We start from the raw sequence: 14,544 nt of genomic DNA on the forward strand, positions 1-14,544 counted from the left end.
GACATGAAACACCGTGAGCATGTGGACCCGCATCATTTGTCCTTCAGCCTCCTGGTGCATGATGGGAGGAGGAGGTTGATGAAGCACAGAGTTCAGAACCAGGACCCAGTAGTTTCCCCCCCCCCCAGCCACCTCCTCCCTTTAATGAAGTCACCACACATCTGGTTGCAGTCAGGAGGTCTCTCCCTCAAGTGGTTCCTTCATGTGATCCAGATCTCTGTGTGTATCTCTGCCGCCCTCTAGAGGCTCGGTGAGTCCTGTAATGATCTGTGAGAGTCAATGATATCATCCTCAGGTTAAAGTCTCAGTTTAACATTATCAAACTTCACAATTCATAAAAACACAACCAGAAGAATTCATTTATAGAAATATACATCAGTTTAAATAAATCACAGCAGCTCTCAGTTTCTTTTCTTCTTCTGTTGTTCAAACACTGGCAGCAGTTTATGTGGCCGACCTCTGACCTCTGACCTCCCACAAAGGGTGGATCAAATAGTCCATCGGACATGTGACGTCCTGCAGACACTCTTCTTCTGTTCCTTGATCAAGCTGATTTGGTTAACAATCAGCTGTTTGATTGATTCTCACATCTGTTTGTTGTTGTTGTTTTTCTTTTTGCTTCACAAACCTGTTCAGCAATCAATAATAAACATCTGATTCATTTCAGGTTAGGTTAGGTTAGGTAGTTACTTTATTAATCCCCGAGGGGAAATTTTTTCGCTACAGCAGCATACAGAAGCAATACGATAATAATAGAACAATAGAAAAGCAATAAAATAGCAGAAAAATAGCAGTAAAAAATATAAAATATAAATATAAAATATAAAATGCACAGTATATACAGTACATACACTTCATTTTAATTGGTTTAGATTTGGAAGTGATCAACTGGATTATTGTGAGCCAGCAGACGATCAATAGAAGGTTGTTAGCGTCGTTAGCGTTGTTAATTATTTTAGCACGTCGTTAGCGTTGTTAATTATTTTAGCACCTTGTTAGTGTTGTTAGCATTGTCAGGGTAGTTAACGTTGTTAGCGTTGTTAGGGTAGTTGACGTTAACGTTGTTAGGGTAGTTAACGTTGTTAGGGTAGTTAGCGTTGTTAGGGTAGTTAACGTTGTTAGGGTAGTTAACGTTGTTAGTGTTGTCAGGGTAGTTAACGTTGTTAGGGTAGTTAGCGTTGTTAGGGTAGTTAACGTTGTTAGGGTAGTTAGCGTTGTTAGGGTAGTTAACGTTGTTAGGGTAGTTAACGTTGTTAGTGTTGTTAGGGTAGTTAACGTTGTTAGGGTAGTTAACATTGTTAGCGTTGTTAGGGTAGTTAACGTTGTTAGGGTAGTTAACGTTGTTAGGGTAGTTAACATTGTTAACGTTGTTAGGGTAGTTAACGTTACGGTAGTTAACATTGTTAGCGTTGTTAGGGTAGTTAACGTTGTTAGCGTTGTTAGGGTAGTTAACGTTGTTAATGTTGTTAGGGTAGTTAACGTTGTTAGGGTAGTTAACGTTGTTAGTGTTGTTAGGGTAGTTAACGCTGTTAACGTTGTTAGGGTAGTTAACGTTGTTAGCGTTGTTAGGGTAGTTAACGTTGTTGGGGTAGTTAACATTGTTAACGTTGTTAGGGTAGTTAAAGTTGTTAGGGTAGTTAACATTGTTAGCGTTGTTAGGGTAGTTAACGTTGTTAGCGTTGTTAGGGTAGTTAACGTTGTTAGGGTAGTTAAAGTTGTTCGCATTGTTAGGGTAGTTAACGTTGTTAGCGTTGTTAGCATTGTTAGGGTAGTTAACGTTGTTAGCGTTGTCAGGGTAGTTAACGTTGTTAGCGTTGTTAGGGTAGTTAACATTGTTAGTGTTGTTAGGGTAGTTAACGTTGTTAGGGTAGTTAACGTTGTTAGGGTAGTTAACGTTGTTAGGGTAGTTAACGTTGTTAGCGTTGTTAGCATTGTTAGGGTAGTTAACGTTGTTAGCGTTGTCAGGGTAGTTAACGTTGTTAGCGTTGTCAGGGTAGTTAACGTTGTTAGCGTTGTTAGGGTAGTTAACGTTGTTAGTGTTGTTAGGGTAGTTAACGTTGTTAGTGTTGTTAGGGTAGTTAATGTTGTTAACGTTGTTAGCGTTGTTTGGAGCACTCCAGCCTTGGTGTGCTGTCATTTCATTTCATTACATTTATCTGACTCTTTTATCCAAAGCGAGTTACAATAAGTGCATTTCAACCATGAGGGTACAAAACCAGAACAACAGGGGGCGCTGATGGGACTGCAGGTTGCTGTTTGTCAGGGTGCTAATGATTGTCAGCTGACCTACATACGGTCTCCGTTAATGATCCACTCGTGTGTCTGGGTTGTTTTTTTGGAGGGGTCGAAGGTCGAAAGTAGTGAAGCTGGACGCTGCTGGTTGTCCTTTAGTCTGCAGACATCATGTCTCAGTTGGTGGAGTGTGTCCCCAACGTCTCCGAAGGACGCGACAAACAGGTCAGAACCAGCTGCTGCTAACGTTTTAATGCTCACATTATTATCTGTTCATTTTCACATTATTATGTTAATAATCTCATTATTATATGTTCATTTTCACATTATTAATAATCTCATTATTATATGTTCATTTTCACATTATTAATAATCTCATTATTTTCTCCGTCCGTGTGTGAAAACTCTTTAAACTCTCCTGAACTCTGGAACCTTCAGAAGCCGCCTCACTAACGGCTCGACAGGAAATCACTGACGAGTTAAACACAAATGACCGTCAGTCTTTTGGGCTGCTGAACTTTGCCCTTTGACCTCTGCTGCAGAGACAGGAGAACAATAATGAATCGGTCGTTTGACTTCAACAGGAATCTGATGTGACATCTGTTGTTGCGTTTCCTGGCGTAGTTTCATGAGTGCGACGGTGTTTGTGTCTCCAGGTGATCGATGCCATCGCCGCCGCCGTCTCCGGCACCGCCGGCTGTAGCCTGCTGGACGTCGACGCCGGCGCCTCCACCAACCGCACCGTCTACACCTTCGTGGGCTCTCCGGAGGCGGTGGTGGAGGGAGCGCTGAGCGCCGCCCGCCGGGCCTTTAGCCTCATCGACATGACCAAACACTGCGGTGAGTCTGAGCGCCGCGGCCGTCCTCCGGGTGGCGCCGCTCCACAGGAAGTGTCTCACGTGTGTTTCCTGTTCAGGTGAGCACCCTCGAACCGGAGCGCTGGACGTCTGTCCTTTCGTCCCGGTCCAGAACGTCAGCATGGACGACTGCGTCCGCTGTGCCAACGAGTTCGGACGGAAGCTGGCGGAGATGCTGCGTGTGCCCGGTGAGACTCGTTAAAAACACACTTTAAAAACTCCATGAAAACCAACCTGTACAAACTCTGGACCCTGATGCCCCGTCGCTGTGTAACACTCGCTCGGTGTGAATATCTGTCTTTAAATGTCGGAACTCGTCCTCAGTGTATCTTTACGGAGAAGCAGCTCGGACGGAGTCGCGGAGGAATCTTCCGTCTGTGCGAGCCGGAGAGTACGAAGCATTACCCGACAAGGTCGGACGGTCGTGGCTTTTTATTACTCCAAATGTTTTAAAAGTAAGAAATTGATCTGATTTGTTTTTGTCCTGCAGCTGAAACATGACGAATGGACCCCTGACTTTGGCCCCGCCCTCTTCGTACCGTCGTGGGGCGCCACGGTAACCGGCGCTCGCAAGTTCCTCGTTGCCTACAACGTGAACCTGATCAGCACCAAAGAACAGGCGCATCGCATCGCGCTGAACATCCGGGAACAGGGCCGCGGGAAGGACCAGGTGCATGCTGGGAGTCTGAGTCACTCCCCCAGCTGATCATCTGATGACCTCACCGGAGCGTTGAACACGTTTCTGTTGACATTATTTTTCTGCCTATCTTTTACCAGATGTTTTGAAATATATATATTTGTTACTCGCATTTAAAAAAAAAACATTTTATGTTTTTTTTCTTGAATTTGTTTAAAAATGTCAGATTATTTTTCTTAGATTTTTTTTCAAAATATTTGTAATTTCTGATTTCATTTTCAGGTTCTTCCCAGATAATTGTAGAACAGAACAGAAGAGTTTTAGATTTGTTTTCAGGTTTTCTTTTGATCAGATTTTCTCTTGACCTTCTCGTTCAGATTGCTGTCTCGCTAACCTTTGACCTTTGGAGCCTCGGCCAGGCTGAGTGTTGCCGTGGTTTCCTGTCTGACCCCCCTGTCTTCCTGTCCCCGACCAGCCCGGGCTGCTGAGGAAGGTGCAGGCGATCGGCTGGTACCTGGACCAGGCCAACGTGGCTCAGGTGTCCACCAACATCCTGGACTACGAGCTGACGCCGCTCCACGCCGTGTTTGAGGAGGTCCGCCGGGACGCCGAGGTCGGAGCGCCGCCCTGGTGGTCAGTCGGAGAGGAGACGCCGCTTCCTGTTTGTGACGGCCAGTCTGTTTGTTTGTTTTTTGTTCAGGACCTGAAGCTGGCGCTGGTGGGCTCGCAGGTGGTCGGTCTGGTGCCGCTGAAGGCGCTGCTGGACACCGCCGACTTCTACATCCAGAGAGACCGACTGTTCATCATCGAAGAGGAGCATAAAGTCCGACTGGTCAGAACACGGGTCAGAACACAACGGCCCGGTCCGGTTCCTTCACGGCTCTGAGCCTCTTTGTTTGTTTGTTTGTTTGTTTGTCTGTCTGTCAGGTGATCAGTAAACTGGGCCTGGACTCTCTCGGTCCGTTCAACCCGAAGGAGAGAATCATCGAGTGAGTTTGAAGAGACGGACGTTTGACTTTGGGATGGAATGAGTGATGATGTCACAGTGTGCGTCTCACCTGGGCAGGTACATGGTGCGCCCCCCGGAGGACGGCCGGCTGGTGTCCCTGTCTCTGCAGCGGTTCGTCCGGAACGTCGCCGGCCGGTCGGCGGCTCCCGGAGGAGGATCGGTCTCCGCTGCCATCGCTGCTCTGGTACCGGTCCGATCACTGATCCTCCAGCAGAGGGAGACGTCACTTCCTTATAACATCTCTGCTGTCGTGTCCTGTTCCTCCTGCAGGGGGCGGCGCTTGCGGCCATGGTGGGTCACATGACCTACGGGAAGAGACAGTTCGAGAACCTGGACGGAGTCATGAGGAGGCTGATTCCTCCATTTCATCAGGCGACCAACGAGCTGCTGATGATGGTGGACGAAGACACGGACGCATTCAACAGCTACATGGTGACACACACACACACACACACACACACACACACACACACATATACATACATACATACATATATATATATATATATATACACACACACATATATATATATTTATACACACACACATATGTATATATATGTGTGTGTGTGTGTGTGTGTGTGTGTGTGTGTATTAGTTAGTCTCCAGGTGTGTGTGTGTGTGTGTGTGTGTGTGTGTGTGTGTGTGTGTGTGTGTGTTAGTCTCCAGGTGTGTGTGTGTGTGTGTGTGTGTGTGTGTGTGTGTGTGTGTGTGTGTGTGTGTGTATTAGTTAGTCTCCAGGTGTGTGTGTGTGTGTGTGTGTGTGTGTGTGTGTGTGTGTGTGTGTGTGTGTGTGTGTGTGTGTGTTAGTCTCCAGGTGTGTTTCCAGGTAAAATATGTTTCAGGTCTTTGATCTTGCGTTTCAGGCAGCGCTGAAACTTCCAAAGAGCACCGCAGAGGAAGTTCAAAGGTGAACTTTAGTTTTTATGTAATATTTATAACAACATTAGAAGAGTTTTAGTGAAGTTGGTGTTCTGTTGGTGTTCTACTGGTGTTCTACTGGTGTTCTGTTGGTGTTCTGTTGGTGTTCTACTGGTGTTCTGTTGGTGTTCTGTTGGTGTTCTGTTGGTGTTCTACTGGTGTTCTACTGGTGTTCTGTTGGTGTTCTGTTGGTGTTCTGTCCGTGTGGTTCTGTGGGTCAGGAGAGAAGCTGCGATGCAGACCGGCCTCCAGCAGGCCGTCAGCGTCCCTCTAGTTCTGGCTGAGAGGATCAGCGTCCTCTGGCCGTCCCTGAAGGAGCTGGTGGTCTACGGAAACATCGGATGCAAGTCGGACGCTCAGGTGAGACCAGAACTCTCAGGTCCACCTGGTCTGACCTGAATTCTGTGTGTGGAGGAACGTGTTCAGGTTCTGAACAGCCTGGTTCTGTTGGGTCCAGGTGTCGGCGAAGGCTCTGGAGGCGGCGGTGTTCGGAGCGTACTACAACGTCATGATCAACCTCAAAGACGTGACGGACCAAGTCTTCAGGGCGGCCGTAAGTCCGTCCGCTGGTTCTGTAGCCGGTTCTGATCCAGTAAGCCCGGTTCTCTGACCAGAACTTTGTTGTGTCTGTAGACCCAGAAGAGAGCGGAGGAGCTGCTGCAGGAGGCGAAGGACGGAGCCGCCGCTGTCCTCACTGCCGCCGCCAACAGACACTGACAACATGTATGGAGCTGTCTTATAGGATGGTTCCTCCTGTCACTCACATCCTGCTGCCTGATTGACAGCTGTCAATAAATGATCAATCAGCTCACCTGTCAGTGGTTATCATGCTGCGGCGCGTTACTTTACTGTTTGCTGTAAGGAACCTGTTCGCTGCAGCGGTTGGTTCCCGTCTCCAGGTAGGATTCACCTGCATCATGCTAATGCTAGCTGTATGCTAACAGGTAAATAGTAAAGGTAAATCATCCTGTAAATGTTATTAGCTTCTTTTGCTAACATTTATTTAGTATGTTAATAATTGTGACTTTACTTTCTACGTTAACTCGTATTGTAAAACATGCCAGGAGGTTAGCGCTAGTTCCGCCCCCTGGTGGACGATGTGTAGATTAACATGTGTTCACTGGTTGTCAGTGAGTGAGAGCAGAAGTGTAGTGACGATGTGTGTCCACTGGAGGGCAGCAGACACACTGATGAACGTCGAGTGTAAAGGGAGGGGGGGGAGGGGTTTAGTCATGGGACACTGTTTGTTCGCCTTCGACCATGTGAGTCAGAAAAAGAAGACTAAGGGACGAAGACAACATGGAGGACTGGTCTCGGTGGCTGAGGAGCTGCTGCTGCTGCAGTGAGGAAGAGGAGGAGAAACACCGGAGAGAGGAGGAGGAGGAGGAGGAGGAGGAGAAGGAGGAGAAGGAGGAGGTGAAGATGAAGATGGAGGTCAGCTTCAGGAAGAGCAGAAGTTCAACTTCTCTGCCGGCTGCTGAGGTGATGACGGTCATCTGATCCTCTTATGAAGATGAGAGCTGATGATGTTTATTGATGAATTTGTTTGTTTATTTATTTACGAGTTTGTTTGTTTACGTCATCATGTTGTACTTCTGGACTTGTGAAGAACTAAAGTCTGAGCTGGTCTCTGTGTCCCAGCCGGAGCCGGTCCGGTCCGGTTCGTCCCCTCACTGGTTCCACACGCTGCAGGTCCGACAGCTGAGAGTCCAGCGAGGACGCAGTAACAGCGACCCGCTGACGGCGGGCGTCCCGGAGCCCTTCACCTGGGTGAGCTGCCGGTCCGGACGGGAAGTTCGGACCTCCGTGTTCTGATGTCTGTGTTTTAACATCCGCGTTCTGCTCAGAAACCCGGTCTGCATTTCGGGGCGGCCCAGTCCTACCTGAGTCTGGAGAAACTGGGTGAAGGAGCGTTCGCCTCCGTCTATAAAGGCATCAGCAGGTCAGAGAACATGCGTGTGGATATTAACACGTCTGTCTTCGGTCAGTGATCAGTAACTGTGTCGTGTCTTCTTCATGGAGGATCAACGGGCAGCTGGTGGCGCTGAAGGTGATCCGCATGAAGACGGAGGAGGGCGTCCCGTTCACCGCCATCAGAGAAGGTGACTCTCTCACCAGATCTCTCACCTCTACAGCCGTGTTGGTTTTAACACACGTGTGTGTTCACACAGCGTCTCTGCTCAAACATCTGAAACACGCCAACATCGTCATCCTGCACGACATCGTCCACACGCGAGAGGCGCTGACCTTGGTCTTCGAATACGTGGTGAGAAACTGTGTCAGTGCTGCGTGTGACCTGAGGGGGCGCTGCAGCACACTGGTGTAGTTCCAGCTGTCTGCCTGGAGGGGGCAGTAGGGTGTAGTTCCAGCTGTCTGCCTGGAGGGGGCAGTAGGGTGTAGTTCCAGCTGTCTGCCTGGAGGGGGCAGTAGGGTGTAGTTCCAGCTGTCTGCCTGGAGGGGGCAGTAGGGTGTAGTTCCAGCTGTCTGCCTGGAGGGGGCAGTAGGGTGTAGTTCCAGCTGTCTGCCTGGAGGGGGCAGTGGAGACTCGTAGAGCCGTGGTGGAGTCCCTCACCTCCTGTCTCCTCCCTCTACAGCAGACAGACCTGAACCAGTACATGACACAGCATCCTGGAGGACTTCACTCCCACAACATACGGGTATGTCTGTGTGCACGTAGACCTGCGGCCTCTTGGGGGCGCTGTGGGCAGAGTCGAATTAGTCTGTGCAGAGGAGGCGGGGCTGACTGTCCGTCTGTCCGTCACAGATCTTCATGTTCCAGCTGCTGCGAGGTCTCTGCTACATCCACAGCCGCCGTATCCTCCACCGAGACCTGAAGCCCCACAACCTGCTGATCAGCTACCTGGGAGAACTCAAGCTGGCCGATTTTGGTGAGGGCGGGGCTTACCATCACAACAAACAAACAAACAAACACACAAACAACTAACTAACTAACACAACAAACAAGTCTCCTGACTCGTTCTCTGGTTGTGGTTCAGGTCTGGCCCGGTCCAAGTCCATCCCCAGCCAGACGTTCTCCTCGGAGGTGGTGACGCTGTGGTACCGCCCCCCCGACGTGCTGCTGGGCTCCACAGATTACTCCACGGCGCTGGACATGTGGTCAGTGTCCAATTACATCACGCGTGTTCAGTTACATCACGCGTGTTCAGCGTGTCTGAATAAAGTTTGTGTTTGAATCAGGGGTGCCGGCTGTGTGTTGGTGGAGATGCTGCAGGGGGCGCCGGCGTTCCCCGGAGACTCTGATGAGTTGGATCAGCTGCAGAAAATCTGGGCGGTGAGCTCACCGTCCATTACCGGATTTAATAAATACAATAATAATAATCATCCAATTAATATAATATAATATAATAATAATAACCTCCAATAAATATAATAATAATCATAACCCTCTAATAAATATAGTAATATAATACTAATAATAACCCTCTAATAGATGTATAATGATCTAATAATAACATAATAACCCTAATAATGATGTAATAACCCTAATAATGATGTAATAACCCTAATAATGATGTAATAACCCTAATAATGATGTAATAACCCTAATAATGATGTAATAACCCTAATAATAACATAATAACCCTAATAATGATGTAATAACCCTAATAATGATGTAATAACCCTAATAACAGGTGCTGGGCGTTCCTTCGGAGGTCAGCTGGTCTGGAGTCAGTCTGCTGCCCAACTACCGACCAGGTGACTTCACCTGCAACACAAACTACTTATTATTCTCATTTTATTCATTTATTCTTTTGATTTCTGTTTTACTTTCAACGAAAAAAAATTCTTTTGTTTCTCAACAATTTATTTGACTGTTTGAGGAACGTTGATAAAGAAGTTTTGTTTTGTTCAGACGTGTTTGTTCTGTCCGAGCCGAAGTCTTTCAGGACCGTTTGGAAAAGGTAAGCTAATTGGATGCTAAGCTCCCAACGCACTGAGTTAGCTCGGCACGTCTGAAATGCTAACATTGCAACCATGCTAACGCCAACCATCATAGAAATGCTAACGAAGGCAGATGAGGTGAGTATAGATGCTAACGTGTTAGCCGTCCCCTGTGATTGGACCAGGCTGAACCACCTGCCCTGTAGGACCGAGGACCTGGTCCAGAGGATGCTGACGGCGGTCCCGGCGGACCGGATCTCGGCCCAGGCGTCGCTGCGGCACTCGTACTTCAGCACGCTGCCTCCTCCCATCATGCACCTGAGAGACAGTGAGAACGCTGCTACATGCTAACATGCTACATCACGAGGGTCCACAAGAACCAGAAGATCTTCATGTTTCTGTTTCAGCCGTTTCCATTTTCAAGGTTCCCGGTGTTCGTCTGGAGACGGAGGTCCGAGACATCTTCAACCCGGCCTACCGGGTCAGAACCGCCCGCCGCTGGTGACCCGCCGGGTCAGAACCGCCCCGCCGCCGGTGACCCGCCGGGTCAGAACCGCCCCGCCGCCGGTGACCCGCCGGGTCAGAACCGCCCCGCCGCCCGGCGCTGCTTTGGTTTCAGTTAGAAGACCAATTAAAAAGAAACTTTGAGAAACCAGGATTTAATGTGACTTTTACTTTGTGTTTTATTCCTGTTAAATCCTGTTTGGTGTTTGTTTGTTTGTTTGTTTGTTTGTTTGTGGAGGTCAATCGCTGCGACCGTCTGAGATGAAAGCAGAACTTTGTGTTAAAGTTTGTGTTATTTGGTGAGTTGGTGGTCGTTTGTGTTTGTTGACGTTTATTCTTCGGAGACTTCGTGTTCACGTCGGAGCGAAAAAACACAAGTTTGACGAAAAGTTTTCCGTCGAGTTGTTTTGAACGAGTTCAAACGTAAATAAATAATTATTTGCTTGTGATTGACAGAATATCCGACGTTTGATTGATTGGAGACATGAAAGAGAAAGACGAAGTTTGTGAATATTTGAGTCTGTTTGTGTTTTCGTACGTTCGATCAGAGAAAATTCTTCCGCGCACTCGAACAAACGCGTCATTAATAAATCAGAATGCAGACGAGCCTTTGATCTCCGCCCCGAATCAGCCTTTGATCCCCCCCCCCCCCCCCCCCCCCCCCCAGAGACCGACGACTTCCACTCGTCAGTCTGAAACAAAATCTTTGTCTTTGTTTCTTTGTTTGTTTTCTCTCAACAAACTTTGCCGGTCCTGAGCTTTCGCAGAGCGTCGCCCCCGGCGATAACGTCCAACACAAACGTTATTCTGTCGCGCTGAACGATCCAAACGTCCGTTTAACCAAACAAACACTGATGACGGGACGTCAGGAAGAACAAAGGACCCGAGCCTCTCTTCTCCTCAGGCTAACACTTCCCTCTGCTTCCAGTCTTTATGCTATGCTAGGCTAACACTTCCCTCTGCTTCCAGTCTTTATGCTATGCTAGGCTAACCCTTCCCTCTGCTTCCAGTCTTTATGCTATGCTAGGCTAACACTTCCCTCTCCTTCCAGTCTTTATGCTACGCTAGGCTAACACTTCCCTCTCCTTCCAGTCTTTATGCTATGCTAGGCTAACACTTCCCTCTCCTTCCAGTCTTTATGCTATGCTAGGCTAACACTTCCCTCTGCTTCCAGTCTTTATGCTATGCTAGGCTAACCCTTCCCTCTGCTTCCAGTCTTTATGCTATGCTAGGCTAACACTTCCCTCTCCTTCCAGTCTTTATGCTACGCTAGGCTAACACTTCCCTCTGCTTCCAGTCTTTATGCTATGCTAGGCTAACACTTCCCTCTGCTTCCAGTCTTTATGCTATGCTAGGCTAACCCTTCCCTCTGCTTCCAGTCTTTATGCTATGCTAGGCTAACACTTCCCTCTCCTTCCAGTCTTTATGCTACGCTAGGCTAACACTTCCCTCTCCTTCCAGTCTTTATGCTACGCTAGGCTAACACTTCCCTCTGCTTCCAGTCAAATTTCTCTTTAAAGTTTTACAACTTGGTGTTTTGTGTCTCTGAGCCGACAATCATCTCTCGTCTTCTACGCGTCACCAAGAAAAGACGAAGACGGAAAAACCTTAACGTTCACGAAGAGAATCAACGGAAGAAAGAAATTGAGTCCAGAGTCTGTTTTTATTGTTTCTGTTGAAGGGATCATTGAACACAACACACTTCCACCGAGTTCAGAACACTTCAGTAGTTTCCCTAACATGTAAACACGTGTAATCACCAGTCTTTATTACACTTTAAATGAAAACAGAATCAAATGTAGTCAAATTAAAACTTTCCTTGGCCAACGCCCCGCCCCCTTTTCTCCCTTGCGTCCAATCAACGTCCAAAAAAACAACAACACCTGTGATTGGAGGATTGGGCAGCACAGTGGAGTTTCAAGATGTCCCTCCCCCCCTCCATCCCCCCTCCACCCCACACACACAGGCACACCTCCTGGTGGGGAAAAGGGGGCGGGGCGCCTTGAAACCGTCCAGACAGAGAGAGAGAGGAGACGAAGTCTGACAGTGGAGAGGAACATTCAACCTGACTCACTGACGGGTCTGACAGGACGGGACAGGTCTGACAGGACGGGACAGGTCTGAGGACTAACGGGTCTGAGGACTACCGGGTCTGACAGGACGGGACGGGTCTGACAGGACGGGACAGGTCTGAGGACTAACGGGTCTGAGGACTAACGGGTCTGACAGGACGGGACGGGGTCTGACAGGACGGGACAGGTCTGAGGACTACCGGGTCTGACAGGACGGGACGGGTCTGACAGGACGGGACAGGTCTGAGGACTAACGGGTCTGAGGACTAACGGGTCTCAGGATTAACGGGTCAGAGGATTAACCGGTCTGAGGACTAACGGGTCAGAGGATTAACCAGTCTGAGGACTAACTGGTCCAGTCCGTCAGAACCTGGTCCAGTCACTGATACGAACTAGACAGGAACTCAACGGTGTCTCTGGGACTCGTGAGCCATTGGACGACTAAAGACGACTTTGACGGTTCCCGTCATGGAGGCGGGGGGAACCAGGTTCTGGGTTTGGATCCCGGGCTGCGTTGTGGTGGTCCTCCTCCAGCGGGTCACCAGCCAGTATGAGAGGGGGATCTCCATCCCGGACCACGGGTTCTGCCAGCCCATCTCCATCCCGCTGTGCACCGACATCGCCTACAACCAGACCATCCTGCCCAACCTACTAGGCCACGCACACCAGGAGGAGGCGGGGCTGGAGGTGCACCAGTTCTACCCGCTGGTCAAAGTCCAGTGTTCGCCGGACCTCAAGTTCTTCCTGTGCTCCATGTACGCCCCGGTGTGCACTGTTCTGGACCAGGCCATCCCGCCCTGCCGGGCCCTGTGTGAGCGGGCCCGGCAGGGCTGCGAGGCGTTGATGAACAAGTTCGGGTTCGAGTGGCCCGAGCGGCTGCGCTGCGAGAACTTCCCGGTCCATGGCGCCGGCGAGATCTGCGTGGGTCAGAACACGACGGACGGGCCAACCTCGGCTCCAACCCTGAACCTCCCCGACCTCCTGACCCCGCCTCCCTACGTGCGGACCTCCCGGCCGTTCTCCTGCCCGGCGCCGCTCCGTGTGCCGTCGTACCTCAACTACCGCTTTCTGGGCGTCGAGGACTGCGGCGCCCCCTGCGAGCCCACCGGACTCATGTACTTCCGCGAGGAGGAGCTGAAGTCGGGCCGGCTCTGGGTCGGTACCTGGTCCGTTCTGTGCTGCGTCAGCACGTTCTTCACCGTGCTGACGTACCTGGTGGACCCGAGACGGTTCCGGTACCCGGAGAGGCCGATCGTCTTCCTGTCCGGCTGCTCCTTCATGGTGGCGCTGACTTACGGCGCCGGCTTCCTGCTGGAGGACCGGGTGGCGTGTGTGGGCCGGTTCCGGGAGGATGGGTACCGGGTGGCGGTCCAGGGCGCCAGGTGGGACGGCTGCACCCTCCTCTTCCTGGTCCTCTACTTCTTCGGTGCCGCCGGCTCCACCTGGTGGGTTGTCCTGTCGCTCAGCTGGTTCCTGTCCGCCACCATGAAGTGGGGTCGCGAGGCCATCAAGGCCGTTTCGTGCTACTTCCACGTGGCGGCGTGGGTGGTTCCGGCGCTGAAGACGGCCGCCGTCCTGGCGGCGGGTCAGGTGGACGGCGACCCGCTGACCGGCGTCTGCTACGTGGGGATCTCCAGCGTGGACGCGCTGCGCAGCTTCGTCCTGGCGCCGCTGGTCGTCGACCTCCTCGTCGGGACTTCCTTCCTGCTGGCCGGCTTTGTGTCGCTCTTCAGGATCCGGACCGCCATGAAGCGGGACGGCGCCGAGACGCAGAAGCTGGAGCGGCTGATGCTGCGGATCGGCACGTTCTGCGTTCTGTACGCAGCGCCGGTCGCCGCCGTCATCGGCTGCCTTGTGTACGAGCAGGCGGTCCGGCCGCACTGGGAGACCGCGTGGCGCTTGCAGACCTGCCGGCGCTTTGCCGTGCCGTGTCCGGCCGGACCGCCGGCGCCGCTCACACCGGACTTCACCGTGTTCATGGTCAAGTACCTGATGACCCTGATGGTCGGGATCACGTCCGGGTTCTGGATCTGGTCGGGGAAGACGCTGCAGTCGTGGCGCCAGTTCTATAAAAGACTGAGCAGCAGCGACCAGGGGGAGACCGCGGTGTAGAACCGGGCCCGCGGTGGAGAACCGGTTTCCTCCACACACATGAACTCTGGTCGGTTCCGTCACTGTAAAGACGTCTTCAGACTGAACTAGGTCATCAGGAGGAACCTTTCAAGGTTCTGTTGTTGATCTTTATCAGAACCGGTGAAAGAAATGATTTGATCCATTTTTATTGATGTGTTGGAAGTAAAACTTTCACATTTATTGATTCTGTTCGTTCACTGAAGTCGAAAACTGCATTTTTTTTTTAAATGTAAAAGTTTAACTTTAATTTATTTTATTCTGAAATAAACTGAATAA

General features: G+C 50.4%; 3 protein-coding genes across 3 annotated transcripts; all 3 read left to right on the top strand.

Annotated features, from left to right (window-relative positions):
* The first annotated feature begins 2,362 nt into the window (after window positions 1-2,362).
* ftcd (formimidoyltransferase cyclodeaminase) lies at window positions 2,363-6,467 on the top strand. Its single transcript, XM_069164100.1, has 14 exons — window positions 2,363-2,457; window positions 2,889-3,072; window positions 3,149-3,277; window positions 3,414-3,502; window positions 3,580-3,759; window positions 4,202-4,339; window positions 4,427-4,558; window positions 4,654-4,715; window positions 4,793-4,919; window positions 5,006-5,167; window positions 5,602-5,645; window positions 5,878-6,016; window positions 6,114-6,209; window positions 6,290-6,467. Exons 1-14 carry the CDS (start codon window positions 2,404-2,406, stop codon window positions 6,371-6,373), a joined length of 1,620 nt encoding a protein of 539 aa, XP_069020201.1. The 5' UTR covers window positions 2,363-2,403; the 3' UTR covers window positions 6,374-6,467.
* Window positions 6,468-6,561: 94 nt separating this feature from the next.
* cdk15 (cyclin-dependent kinase 15) lies at window positions 6,562-10,512 on the top strand. The gene is made up of 13 exons (XM_069164101.1): window positions 6,562-7,138; window positions 7,298-7,426; window positions 7,504-7,598; window positions 7,679-7,758; window positions 7,828-7,922; window positions 8,251-8,313; window positions 8,421-8,544; window positions 8,653-8,773; window positions 8,855-8,948; window positions 9,310-9,373; window positions 9,531-9,579; window positions 9,745-9,887; window positions 9,967-10,512. The coding sequence occupies exons 1-13, from the start codon at window positions 6,956-6,958 to the stop codon at window positions 10,062-10,064; spliced, it is 1,338 nt and encodes a 445-aa protein (XP_069020202.1). The 5' UTR covers window positions 6,562-6,955; the 3' UTR covers window positions 10,065-10,512.
* A 2,091-nt stretch (window positions 10,513-12,603) lies between these two features.
* LOC138206904 (frizzled-7-like) lies at window positions 12,604-14,544 on the top strand. The gene has a single exon (XM_069163744.1). It carries the CDS (start codon window positions 12,604-12,606, stop codon window positions 14,245-14,247), a length of 1,644 nt encoding a protein of 547 aa, XP_069019845.1. The 3' UTR covers window positions 14,248-14,544.

The sequence above is a fragment of the Embiotoca jacksoni genome, unplaced genomic scaffold (genome assembly GCF_022577435.1).
Source record: "Embiotoca jacksoni isolate LCO1_2020_lvr unplaced genomic scaffold, fEmbJac1.0.p SCAF_30, whole genome shotgun sequence".
NCBI lineage: Eukaryota > Metazoa > Chordata > Actinopteri > Embiotocidae > Embiotoca > Embiotoca jacksoni.

What these genes read in the sequence shown, in the direction of transcription:
- cdk15 (XM_069164101.1), top strand. Translation starts at nt 6,956, where the DNA reads ATGGAGGACTGGTCTCGGTGGCTGAGGAGCTGCTGCTGCTGCAGTGAG. An exon ending in ACTCAAGCTGGCCGATTTTG is followed by an intron (nt 8,545 to 8,652) that starts GTGAGGGCGGGG and finishes GTTGTGGTTCAG; the next exon opens with GTCTGGCCCGGTCCAAGTCC. An exon ending in AGCTGCAGAAAATCTGGGCG is followed by an intron (nt 8,949 to 9,309) that starts GTGAGCTCACCG and finishes CCCTAATAACAG; the next exon opens with GTGCTGGGCGTTCCTTCGGA.
- ftcd (XM_069164100.1), top strand. Translation starts at nt 2,404, where the DNA reads ATGTCTCAGTTGGTGGAGTGTGTCCCCAACGTCTCCGAAGGACGCGAC. An exon ending in ACGAAGCATTACCCGACAAG is followed by an intron (nt 3,503 to 3,579) that starts GTCGGACGGTCG and finishes TTTGTCCTGCAG; the next exon opens with CTGAAACATGACGAATGGAC. An exon ending in AGGTCCGCCGGGACGCCGAG is followed by an intron (nt 4,340 to 4,426) that starts GTCGGAGCGCCG and finishes TTTTTTGTTCAG; the next exon opens with GACCTGAAGCTGGCGCTGGT.
- LOC138206904 (XM_069163744.1), top strand. Translation starts at nt 12,604, where the DNA reads ATGGAGGCGGGGGGAACCAGGTTCTGGGTTTGGATCCCGGGCTGCGTT.